The sequence below is a fragment of the Peromyscus californicus genome, unplaced genomic scaffold (assembly GCF_007827085.1).
Source record: "Peromyscus californicus insignis strain IS unplaced genomic scaffold, ASM782708v3 Scaffold_1__1_contigs__length_55948999, whole genome shotgun sequence".
NCBI classification, from domain to species: Eukaryota; Metazoa; Chordata; class Mammalia; order Rodentia; family Cricetidae; genus Peromyscus; species Peromyscus californicus.
The window spans coordinates 44,785,034-44,798,280 of record NW_026294492.1 but is presented as its reverse complement, the minus strand read 5'-3'; the positions used below and the strand labels follow the sequence as shown (position 1 = coordinate 44,798,280).

General features: G+C 45.6%; 2 protein-coding genes across 3 annotated transcripts in view; both read right to left on the bottom strand.

Annotated features, from left to right (window-relative positions):
• Window positions 1–13,247, bottom strand: part of Hnrnpm (heterogeneous nuclear ribonucleoprotein M) — a 61,757-nt gene that overhangs the window by 46,956 nt on the left and 1,554 nt on the right. Inside the window, exon 2 of the mRNA XM_052746629.1 lies at window positions 1,297–1,548. Within this exon, the coding sequence (XP_052602589.1) occupies window positions 1,297–1,548 (252 nt within the window). The remainder of the gene's footprint in view (window positions 1–1,296; window positions 1,549–13,247) is intronic.
• Marchf2 (membrane associated ring-CH-type finger 2) overlaps window positions 5,911–13,247 on the bottom strand; it is a 33,128-nt gene continuing 25,791 nt past the window's right edge. For both annotated transcript variants that reach the window (XM_052746625.1, XM_052746626.1), the window contains exon 5: window positions 5,911–8,098. In XM_052746625.1, coding sequence (XP_052602585.1) covers window positions 7,847–8,098 — 252 coding nt within the window. In that variant the 3' untranslated portion in view covers window positions 5,911–7,846. The remainder of the gene's footprint in view (window positions 8,099–13,247) is intronic.

Below are 13,247 nucleotides of genomic sequence, written 5' to 3'. Positions count from 1 at the left end.
TTTAAATACTTTCAGTCCCCAGAATCCTAAAGCTTCTGCCTTACAAATCTGACAGATGAAAATTCAGAGATATAAGCTGCTGGTCTTAGAACCAAAATGTTTCTCCACACCTTTCTCAAGTAATGGTAAATCAGTGTGAATAGAGTTCCACGGGAGCATAATGGAATGTTTTCCTTCTTGAAGACAACTTTTTCTTTGGCTCGGGAAGGTCTGCCATGTAGTGTGTTACTAGGGATGGAATCTAGTTACTCTGGAGTGTCAGGCCACTGCTCTATTACTTTACTACGTTCCCATCCCTCTTTTTTAGTTGAGACACGGTCTCACCCAATTTCCCATTGATTGAATGGCAACTCTGATTGAACTCGCTCTATATAGCCTGGCCACACTTTGCACTTTGGATCCTTTCAGCTTCAACTTCCTCCACAAAAGCTGGCACTCATCAGGCCCAACTAGGAAACTTACAAAAACAAACCAAGGACTCGGGACAGACCCCAGTTAGGATTCCGAAAAGGAAATGATGAAGTCTGGCTATCCTAATTTCTGAAACCTTGAAACCCCGAAGAGGTTCTTTCACCCGCGCACACTTTATGCCTGTCGCTAAGGATAAACATTGAGCAAGCTGGGATCACTTCTCCCTACTGTTACCAACTCTGCGCTTGAGGAAGAAGCGGAAGGACTCCAGCCCCGGAGCCTGGGTCCGGGAACCATTCTGATGGAAGCACTTCCTGCAGGAGAGATGAACGAACCCCGGAGGTCTCAGAACCCTGCAACGAGGCAGGTGCGACCCCTTCCCTGTCCCGCCGCCGTTTGCTGACCGTACACGTGATAACCCGCGCGCGTACTCCTTCCACCCCTAACTTGGCGGATCTGAGAAACTGAGACAAGAACACCCCCACTACCATGGGCTTCATGTTGAGGGGTTGAAACCACACAGCCTTAGTCGCTCAACCCTCGAGACCCCTTTGAGAAGTGCAGCGAGACTCGGGCTCCCGCCAGCCTGCACGCCATCACTGCTCCCAGAGTAAAAGACCAGGCAGGCCACAGGCCTCGACGACGCGCCCGGCCCGCCGGGAGGCTGAGGCGGCCGAGGCAAGCGCCGTCGGAAGGGGGCGACCCGTGCGGCTCTCCTAGCTTCGTCGTCATCACAGCCTCCGCCGCCCCCGACTCTCGGCAGGGAAAGGCCTGCGCAGACGCCGCGCCGCCTTGGGGGAAGAGAAAGCGGCCAACACACCTAACGGAGCTGCAAAGAAGCCCGGCCCGAGTTAGAGAAAGGCAAATTGCTGTTAGAATACTCACCCCTTCGGGCCTGGAGCTCCGTTGCCGCTCGGCACGCAGGGCGCGCCGCTCTCTTCCTCCATTTTGGGCTCTGTCGCTGCTACTTCAGCCGCCGCTTCGACCCCTGCCGCCATTTTCTCCGCGTCTGGGCTTTGTGTGAGGGAGCGAGCTGTGCCGAGCTGCGCCTGCGCGCTCACGTGACCCCGCACGACCAGTAACGCCTGCGTGTGCTGCGACCGGTTCCCGCTTCCTCCTCGGCTCGGGTCACGCCCCCTGGATACCAGACCACGCCCCTTGACTATCTGCTCCCTTGGATATCAGGCCACGCCTCCCGGCGCCCTTGAGTACTGCTGTGTGTGAGTGAGAGTATTATCGCCCTTACACACTTGTAATAAGAGTGCACATACTGACCTACTGACCCCAGCTTACTTTCTTTTTTCACCCCTCTGTTTTATTAACTAATTTCTCTTCTTTTTTGAAGCAGGGCCTCACTATGTGGCCCCGGCTGGCCTGGAAGATCCTCCAGCCCCTATCAAGTGTAGGAATTAAAGGCATGCACTACCACGTCTACCTATTAATTTATTTTTAACAACTTCATATATGTATATCATGTATTTTTAGTTTGTTTGGGAGGGGGCGGGCTTTTCCAGACAAGGTTTCTCTGCGTAGTCCTGGCTGTCCTAGAACTCACTCTGTAGACCAAGCTGGCCTTGAACTCAGAGATCCGCTTGCCTCTGCCTACAAAAGTGCTAGGATTAAAGGCGTGTGCCACCAATGCCCGGCTGGGCTTTTTTTTTTTTTTTTTGAGACAGGGTTTCTTGCCAATGATGGCCTTGAATTCTGTGTAGCAGAACCTGGCCTTGAATGTCTGACCTGCCCACCTCCACATCCTGAGTGCTGGATAGATAGACTTTAGGAACCATGCTCAGTTTGTTCAGTGCTAGGAATGGAACCCAGGGACTTGAACATGTTAGGCAGGCACTCTACCAGCTTCAATTCCTGACTATACAGTATTTTTATCATATTCACTTCCAGTTACCATCTTATCCCCCTCACACTCCCACTGAACCTTTTTTCCTACAAATTCCCTACTTACTTCCATGTTGTCGTTTTGTGAACTACTAAGTTAGGATCTCTTACATGAGCATAGATATGGGGTTTATTTACCTGAGCATAGGCTACACTACTGAAGAAAATGACACCTCCTTCCTCCAGCAACTACCACCAATAGGTCTTCAGGGAAAGGTGATGCCTACCAAGCCCCATCCCAACCATGATGGAATGCTAAAGGGTTCTATCTTGTGCAAGTAACCACCCCAGCTATGATTTCATGGGTGGCAACAGCCATGTTATGTCAAGGAGACACCAGCTTTTTTTAAATGGTCCTAGGGCAGAAAGAAAATGAAAATTCTGTTGGCAGGATTTTTTTTTAACTATAGTGTGTGTGTGTGTGTGTGTGTGTGTGTGTGTGTGTGTGTGTGTGTGTGTGTGTGACTGAATACCGGCTTGGAGCATGCCATGGCTTGCAAGTTGGAGTTTTCTCTTTCCACCACGTGGGTTCTGGGAATCAAATGCAGGTTACAGGCTTGGTAGCAAGCATCTTTACCCACTGAGCCACAGAACCAGTCCTATATGCAGAATCCTTGACAGGCTAACATCAAACTAAAACTTTCAATGTAATTCAAAGCATTAGAAGAGATGTATAACAGAAACCTCCACCTCCAACATCCCCTCTTCCTCCTTCCCTCCCTGTTTCCTCCCTCCCTCTCCCCCCCCCCTTCTCTCTCCTTGATGGCATCTTCTGGAGCACACTTACACCATCTCCAGAGACCCTACATTCTAAAGTTAGGATAAGAAGTAGGTGCCAAGCTAGGTAGGCCAGGAGAGCAAATGTGCCTGTGTGCATTTATCTAAGTTTCTATAGGTATCAGTTCACCTGTCACCTATTGCCTGATCATCTTAGCTCTGCTCCTCAATCATACTGTTCCAGCCATGAAGTCAAACAGATTCCAGCCCCTGAGTTTTAGCCTTCTGCAAAACTGGCTTCCCCCTTGTCTTTCCAGTCAGGGCAGCAAGATATTGTTTTTATGTGCCATCGCACCCCCGCCCCCACCCTATGTACAAGGGATGGGTGCAGAAAAAAACAGGAAGGACCATATTGTATTGGACCCATTAGGAATGATGATGAGCCTACTCCATTTGCTCATCTGAAAGAGGTTTAATAAAAGATTCCCCAAAACCCACTTTTCAGAGAAGCCTTGGTTGGGCATTAAATGCAGGAAGATGTCAAGCACCCTTAACTGTTAAATAATTCAGCATGCAACAAGAGCTCAAAGGTGAGCTGGCCAGGCATGGTGGCACCTACCTGTAATCTCAGTACTCGAGAGGATTACCACAAATTTGAAGCTAGCCTATTTACACAATTCCAGGGCCAACAGGGCTACATATTGAGGCCAACTAAGCAAAGAGAAGAGGATAAGAAGCAACAGAAGCTGTTACTACCATGGTCACATTCTACATCTTTCTAGAGTCTGCCTGGGGGGTAGGGCACAAAGCTTAATACTGCAGCATCCGGGATCCCCAGCTCCTAAAGCTAGAACTTCAGATAAAGGTTTTCATACACTGGCCCTCGGTCTTCCCACCTTTAAAATGGAATAACAGTAATAACTGTTCCTTCCCCAGAGATGTGAAACAGGCTCAGAATTGGGTCTCATTCACGGTAATCCCAGATAAATGTGGATAGTGTTGCCATTAGTTATTAGTGAGTATTAAGGGTCTCAGTATAAAGGGCTCATTGGAAATACAAACTAAGTGGAAATTGTCCTTACCTTTTTCCTTTTGTAATGGAACCAGGACCTCCCACATGCTAAGCATGTTTTGTGCCACTGAGCTACATTCACAGTCCTTGTATACTCTCAAGTTGGTTTTGTTGTTGTTGTTATTTTGCTTATTTTTGTGGTTTTGAGGGTTTGTGGCTTTTTTGTTTTGTGTTTTTGTTTTGTTTTGGGAAATAGGATCTCTCTATTTAGACTGCTCTGGAACTCCCTATGTAGACTAGCCTAGTCTTGAACTCAAAGAGATCCTACTGCCTCTGTCTCCTGAGTGCTGGGACTAAAGGCATGTGCCACACACACATGGCTTATTTTATCTTCTTGAGACATGGTCTCACTATATAGCCCTAGCCAGCCTGGAACTCAATATGTATTTTGGACTGCCCTTGAACTCACAGAGATCTGCCTCCCTCTGCCTCTGTGTGCTAGGATTAAAGATGTGCAACACCACGAAAGGCCCTTTGTGATTTATGTGTATGGGTGTTTTGCCTGTCTGTGTACCTGTGCACCATGTGTATGCTTGGTGTCAGTGGAGGCCAGAAGAGGATATTGAATCTCCCAAAGAAGTCACAGATGGTTGTGAGCCATCACGAGTGCTGAGAATCAAATCCATGTCCTCTTCAATGGAAGAGCAGCCAGTGCTCTTAAACACTGAGCCAATTCTCAAGCACACATGTGGGAGAATTCCCACGGGGCTACACTGGTCTTGCTCCAGAGTGCTAGCACCTGGCCTAAATCCATCTTTTGTTTCTTAGTTACCTTTTGTTTCTCTTGTTGCCCTCAATGTGAATCCTGTCTGAGAGTTTCCCAAGTGTACAAAGCATATGCAAAACTTAGTTAGGAAAAATCCAGTACACTGTGATATTCCTTAATCAAGAATTTGCACTTGGCATTGTCCCTTTGGACGCTTCATCAGGATGTTTTGGGAATATGGAAATCAAGTTGCTGAAAGTGAAAATTTTGAGAACAATAAAAATGCCCTAGGCTAAAGGAAGGTGTCTTAGTCCCACAAGAGGCTGATTGCCCCTGCAGCTGGAAAGGCTAAGATATCCTTAAGGTGTGATGTGTCTTCTTCCCACAGACCCATGTAAACCCACACCTGCTCAACAACACACACACTCCCCCTACTTTGTTTATTCTTAAAGTCATTTGTTGTTAAGGATACACTCCATGGTAGATCATTTGCCTATAATATGTGAAGCTCTGAATTCAATCCTTAGTACCATTAAAAAATATATATACACATGTACATATTTTATTTCCTTGAGACATCATCTCACTATGCAGTGAGACCTCTTGGCAATATATTTATATTTATATATATATATATATATATATATATATATATATATATATAAATATTTATACTTATATATTTATATTGCCAGGCATGGTGTTGCATGCCTTTAGTAATCCCAGCACTCAGAAGACAGAGGCAAGAGATCTCTTTGAGTTCCAGGCCAGTCAGTACTACCTAGAGACCCTGTCTCAAAGTGTGTATGTTACTAAAAAATATTAAAAACTATATTTATTTAATAATCCTGGGAATCAAACCCAGAGTTTTGTCTTTGTTATTCAAGTACTCAATTACTGAACTACATCACCAGCTAAAATAATTTTTTAAAAAATCATTTAAGGCCAGGCGGTGGTGGCACACGCCTTTAATCCCAGCACTCGGGAGGCAGAGCCAGGAGGATCTCTATGAGTTCGAGGCCAGCTTGGACCACCAAGTGAGTTCCAGGAAAGGCGCAAAGCTACACAGAGAAACCCTGTCTCGAAAAATCCAAAAAAAAAAACACAAAAAAACTTTTAAAACTCATTTATTGGAGTGGGAGAGATGGCTCAGTAGTTAAGAGCACTTGCTGCTCTTACAGAAGACAGAGGTTTTGTTTCTAGTACCCACATGTCAGCTTAAAACCATCTGTAACTCCATCCAGTTCCTGGGAATCTCCTGCATTCTTCTGGCTTCCTTGGGCACTGCATTCACATAGAGCACACATATATGCAGGGAAAACAAAACACTCATACCCATAAAGAATAAATTCTATAAAAGATATTTTTAAACCAGGCTGTGGTGGCACATGCCTTTAATCCCAGCACTCAGGAGGCAGAGGCAGGCTGATCTCTGTGAGTTTGAGGCCAGTCTGGTCTTCAAAGTGAGTTCCAGGACAGCCAGGGCTGTTACACAGAGAAACCCTGTCTCAAAAAAAAAAAAGGATATTTTTAAAAGATCATTCATCATAAACCCTGCCCAGGCCAGTGCAGTGGCTCAGTGGGTGAGAGCGCTTGTACAAACCTAAAAACCTGTTTGCTCCCTGCAGCCATAGAAAGGTAGAAGGGAAGATCCTGCTCTCCTAACAAGGTTTCTTCTGACCTCCCCCAGCAATAATAACAATAAATAGTTTAAAGAGAAATAAACTATTCCTTTTTCCTGTTCTTTGTTTTTTCATCCTGTATGGGCAGGCACATACAAGACGAAGTAAGGCTCCACCTTATTGAACTCAGAGCTTTGCCCATATGGCTAGTTTTGCCAGCCAGCTTGCTCTGGGATCTCCTGAGTGCTAGGCTAGCATCACCAGGGACACACACACACACACACACACACACACACACACACACACACACCCCAAATCTATATAGGTTATAGAGATGGGAAGTCTGGTCTTCATAATCGTGTAGCAAGCGCTTTAATCACCAAGTCCCTGCATCCTGTTCTTAGTTTAAAATTCTGACTTTACTTCTTCCTTACACTTCTGTGATGGTTAGCATTAACTGTCAATTTATCATCTTGATTGTACTGATTGATGTAGAAAGACCCATCTTAACTGTGCCTTGATTTCCCCACCATGAGTGGCTGTACCTGGAGCTGTGAGATAAAATAAATGCTTTCTCCCTTAAGTTGCCTTTTTAAAAAAATTTATTTTATGTGTATGGGTATTTTGCCTGCATGTATGTATGTGTACCATATGTGAGCAGTGTCCGGGGGAGCCAAAAGCCATCACTGGATCCCCTGGAACCGGAGTTAGGGACATTGCAAGCTGCCATATGAGTTCTGGGAATCGAACACAGTTTTTTTTAAGAGTGGCCAGTGTTCTTAACCACTGAGCCATCTCTGCACCCCCACTTAAGTTGCTTTTATCTGATTACTTTATCATAGAATTAAGAAACTAAGACAGATTCATAACAGATCCCTCAAAACTAGCCAAGTGTTTTATAGTTTTCGCCCATAAAATCACTCACTTGGAGCAGTTTAGAAATGTAACTGACGAGTCCATGTTAGCCAGCAAGGGCTCCTTTTATTCATTCAGGGTTGGGTTTTTGGAATGCAGTGCAACTTTATAAAGTCAAGAGTGCCAGTAAAGCAAGCCAGCCAGGTGCAGAGTAGCTAGCGCAAGAAGCTTGCTGGAACCTTCTAGCCCAATGGGTGCCCTTGACACAAGCAGTCAAAGCTGCTGGCCAAGGAGGTATCAAGCAGAACTCAGAATGAGATAAGGGTGCCTGCTCCATCCAAAGCTTGGGTCTGTCCATTTGTCCTGGTCATGTATAACAATGTATAAAACAAAACCCTTGAAAATATGTTCACAAGGAGCACAGAGCAGGCTCTGCTTGCTGTGGCTCTTGGCCTGAGAAGCATCGTGGCTGTGCATGAAAGGTCAGGCAGCTTCCATCCTTCCAAACACCAAGGCATTGTCATCTGCCTCTGGTCTCTTCACTACCTCAGGGCCCTGCCAGTCAGTTCTTCACACAGGGGTCTCCTCTGAAACCTTTTTTAAGAGTCCAGCAGCCAGCAAGGAGTGGTGGGGTTCCTCGGAGCCATCTGCTTCCCGAATCTTCAGGCGGACTTTCTGATTTGTCTTCCTCCATTCTGAGTACAGCTGGCAGTGGTATCGGAAAGAGACCTGCGGGGGCAGTCCTGCAGTGGGTGGGAAGGTAAAGACAGGCCTCCACCCTGGGAGAGGAAAAGGAGCCCTGGCATTTGCCATAGGCCAAACCTAGAAGCAGACCACATTTGGGCATTTCTTGTAGACTGTCTATACACTCACCCATTTGGTCCTCTGAGAACTTTGATAAGCTTTGAGTCCTGTAAAATAAGGGATCCACCACCTTGACCCCAGCAGGGAGCAAGGCTCTTCCATTCTACAGCTGATGAGAATGGAGTCCTACCAGTCTCTTGGGATTATTTAACCTCAAGCACCCACACAATTGCCCAACCTGGAAGCAACCTATCCCTTCATAAGTAAGAATATAAAAATGATGGTGCATTTAAGGGACTGGGAAGATGGGTCAGTGGGTAGAGTACTTGCTGGGTAGGCTTGAGGATCTGAGTTCAAATCCCTGAGCATGATCCTGTGTCCTACCTGTAACCCCAAAACTGGGGAGAGGAAGGAGGTAGAGACAAGAGAATCGCTAGGACTTGCTGGCTGGTAGCACTTACATGTGTACACACACATATACCACACATACACACTCATGACTACAGACACACACACATGGTTACACATACTCACACACACACATATGGACACACATTCAGACATACATACTCATACACACACACACACACACACACACACACACACACACACACACACACACACACACTAGAAGAAGTGAGAGCTGGAGCTACAGCTCAGTGGTAAAGTGCTTGTTCAGCATGTGAGAGGCACTGGATTCTAATCCGAATACCATTAAAAAAAGAGTCCAGCTGGTAGTGCAGGAATGTGACCCCAGTTGCTCAGACAGGACAACCACAAGTCTAAGGTCTGTCAGGACTACAGAGTGAGTGCAACTTAGTGAGACACTGTCTCAAAATAACATATAAAAAACGGCTGGGGATATAGCTCAGTAGAGGCATGCTTGCTTAGTATGTGAGAGCCCTGGGTTCAGTTCTCAATACGGAACAACAACAAAAGTGAGCTATCAAGTGATGATGCAGCATAGAAAAAACTTAAATTCAAATAACCAAGTGAAAGAGGCCGAAGCAGCTACATGTTGTATGACTCCAAGTACATGACATTCCCGAAGAGGAGAAACTATGGAGATAGTGAAAAGATGGGTGGTTATCAGGGGTGTTGGAGTGGGGAGAGACAAACAGGTGGAGAACAGAGGAGCAATTAAAAATTGTACACTAGTGTTTGGGAATTCGGCATAGTTGGGAAAGTGTTTGCCCAGCACTCACAAAGCCCAGGGTTCCATCCCAGCACCACATAAAGCAAATGTGGTGGCACATATATGACATCCCAGCAATTAGGAAGTAGAGATGTGAGAATCAGGAATTCAAGGTCATTCTGGCCCATGAGGCTCTGACTGGGGAAACGGCTCAGTTGATAAAGGGTCTGCTGTGTAAGTGTCAGGATCTAAGTTCAGACCCCCAATGCCTGCAAAAAAAGCTGAACATGATGGGATGTATATATAATACCAGTGCTGGAGTCAGAGACAGGCAGGTTTCTAGAGGTCCCTGGCTGGCCAGTCTAGCCAAACTAGTGAGTTCCAGGTACAGTGAGAGACTCTATCTCAAATAAAAGGTAGAGTTTGGCCAGACTGCTCAATGGGTAAAAGCCACTGTGATAGTTTGAAAGAAATGGCCCCCAAAGGGACTGGCACTATTAGGAGATGTAGCATTGTTGGAGTAGGTATGGTCTTGTTGGAGGAAGTGTTTCACTGAGGTGCTGTGGGATGTTCTGTATGGCAAATGTGTTGCTGATTAGTCAATAATTAAAACACTGATTGGCCATTGGCTAGGCAGGAAGTGTAGGCGGGACAAGGAGGAGAATAAAGCTGGGAAGTGGAAGGCTGAGTCAGAGAGACACTGCCAGCCGCCACAATGACAAACAGCATGTGAAGATGCCGGTAAGCCACGAGCCATGTGGCAAGGTATAGATTAATGGAAATGGATTAACTTAAGCTGTAAGAAGAGTTAGCAAGAAGCCTGCCACGGCCATACAGTTTGTAACCAATATAAGTCTCTGTGTTTACTTGGTCGGGTCTGAGCGGTTGTGGGACTGGCGGGTGACAGAGATTTGTCCTGACTGTGGGCCAGGCAGGAAAACTCCAGCTACACTGAGGAGGTGGGCTTTAAGGTCTCATATATGCATAAGATACTGCCCAGTGTCTCAGACTACTTCGTGTTGCCTGTAAATCAAGATGTAAGAATCTCAGTTCCTTCTCCAGCACCATGTCTGCCTGCATGCTGCCTTGCTTCCCATCATGACGATAATGGACTTAATTTCTGAAACTGTAAGCCACCCAATTAAATGTTTTCCTTTATAAGAGTTGCTGTGCTCATGGTGTCTCTTCATAGCAATAGAAACCCTAACTAAGACAGGCCACCAACACCAAGCCTGACAACCTGAGTTAGACAACCAGGACCTATAACGTGTGCAAGAGTAGCACCAACTTAGTCTAAGTTATCATCTAACCAGTGCCAGCGTGCGCACACACCACCACCACCACCACCACCACCGCCGCCGCCGCCACCACACACACACACACACACACACACACACACACACACACACACACACTAAATGTAATTTTAAAATTATGGGCATTATGCTGGGTGGTGGTGGATCACGCCTTTAATTCCAGCACTTAAGAGGCAGAGGCAAGTGGATCTCTGTGAGTTCCAGGATACCCTAGTCTACATACCAAGTTCCAGGCCTGCCAGGGCCACATCTCAAAAAGAAAAAAAGTGAATGAGCTGGAGAGACAGCTCAGAGGATAAGGGTTCTTTACCCACTTGATGACCCAAGTCCAAGCCCCAGAACTCTTTTTTTTTTTTTTTTTTTTGGTTTTTCGAGACAAGGTTTCTCTGTGTAGTTTTGGTGCCTGTCCTGGATCTCACCCTGTAGACGAGGCTGGCCTCGAACTCACAGAGATCCACCTGGCTCTGCCTCCCAAGTGCTGGGATTAAAGGTGTGTGCCACCACCACCCGGCTAAAGCTAGAATTAACCTTTGTTTTTTGTAAACTTCCCATCAAGGATGCTGGGAAAGAAACTTAAGTCCTCTGCAAGAGCCTCAAAGTTCTTTTTTTTCTTTTTTTTCTTTTTTTGTTTTTTCAAGACAAGGTTTCTCCATATAACAGCTCTGGTTGTCCTGGAACTCGCTCTGTAGACTAGACTGGCCTCTCAAATCACAGAGATCCGCCTGCCTCTGCCTCTTGAGCACTGGGATTAAAAGCGTGCACCACCACAGCCCAGCTCCCCCAGAACTCTTATGGTAGAAGTAAAGAACAGAGTCCTTCAAGCTGTCTTCTAACGTCCACATACATGCCATGCCACACATGCTCTTTCACACACATACAAACAAAATAAGTGAATGTAAAAATATAAAAATAAGATGGACAGCTGGGTGGCATCACATCCTTGTTGTGCAAACACTGGCAGTGCTTAAGATGCCTTTAACACCTGAACAATGTGAGCATGGTGGCTTGAGCCTGTAATCCCAGCACTTGAACTACAAAGAGTTCAAGACCAGTCTGGGCTGAGATCCTGTCTCATAAAAAAAGCACATCAGGGATGGGGATGAGGCTCAGTTGTGACAGTGTTTACTTAAGTGTGTGGTGGTGCACACCTGTCACCCATGTACTCGGGAGGTGAGAGAACTGGAAAGGTCAGAAGCTCAAAGCCATCATTAGTTACATACTGAGTTCAAATCCAGTATGGGGTACTTGAGATCCTCTTTAAGTCAGTCAGTCAGTCAGTCTGTCTGTGTGTCTGTCTGTCTGTTTCTTTCTCTCTGTGTTGCTAGCTTGAATCCAAAGGTCTCTCTCATGCTAAACACAAACTCTACCACTGATCTGGAAACGACTTCTTGATATGAGGAATGGCCCATAGCTGGACAACTGGAAAGTGCAAGGACTTCCTCTCTGAGCAAAGATGTCACTGTTTGTTTCAGTGGCACCCCTACTTTATCTTATCACTTTCTGTCTCAGCAATAGTCTCAGTGTTCTCCCCATTTCCATTTTCTTCTCTTCTTCCTTCTAACTACTTTTTAGGTATATTCTTACTACATTTTATATTGTGTGTGTGTATGTGTGTGCGCGTGTGCATCCACTCATGCACATGTGTGGACATCAGAGGATAACCTACAGAAATCAGCTCTCCATCTCCACCATGTGGGTCCTGGAGGTTGAACTCAATTTGTCAGCCTTGAAGGCAATTGCCTTCACCCACCAAACCACCAACTCACAACTATTTTTTAGTTTAAATTAATTTTTCTCACTGACACATTGAAACCAGTACATTTTATAGGGTACCCATTCCACACTCATTTTCTGTTTATTTCCTGTGCTAGGGAAAGAATCCAGAACCTGATACATGCCAGGAAAGTGCCCTACCATAGGGCCACACCTCCAACCCCTCAATTTTTCAATCAATATGTCTCATACAATCTTTCCTGGTTTATTCGTCTTAAAACTTTAAAAAAATTTTTTTTTATTTATTATTCTTGTTGGAGGGCCTTCGTGTGAAAGCCAGAGGACAACTTTGTGGAGTCAGTTTTCTCCTTCTACCTATGTGGGTTCTAGGGATCACACTCAGGTTGCCAGGCTTGCCCAGCAAGCACTTTTACCCACTGAGCCATCTTGCCAGCCCTGTTTTGTCTCATGTAGTCCAGGTTGGCCTCCAACTCTGATTCTCCTGCCTCCAACTCAGGTGTTTGTAAATACACCTGGTGTATGTAGTGCTAGGAACTAGAACCCAAAGCTCCATGCATGTTAGGCAAGCACTGTACCAACTGAGCTACTCCTCAGTCCTGTATTTTGGCTTCAATCCCTCATTCTCTACTCTTTATTCTTTAGATGGGACTACCCCATGTTGCTCAGACTAGCCCTGAGCTCCTGGAAGAATCATGTTCTATCACTGTCAGCTCCCACCTAAGTTCTTAATATCTCTCCCTTCATTTTTTTTTTTTTTTTTTTTTGAGGGTCTCTCTATGTGACCCTGGCTGTTCTGGAACTTTGTATATAGACTAGTCAGGCATTGAGCTCACAGAGATCTACCAGTCTCTGCCTCTTGAATGCTGCGATTAAAGGTGTGCACCACCATGCCTGTCCTTATTTATTTATCTGTCTGTCTATTTATTTATTTATTTTGAGACAGAGTTTCATTGTATAGCCCAAACTGGCTTTAAATTTGTTA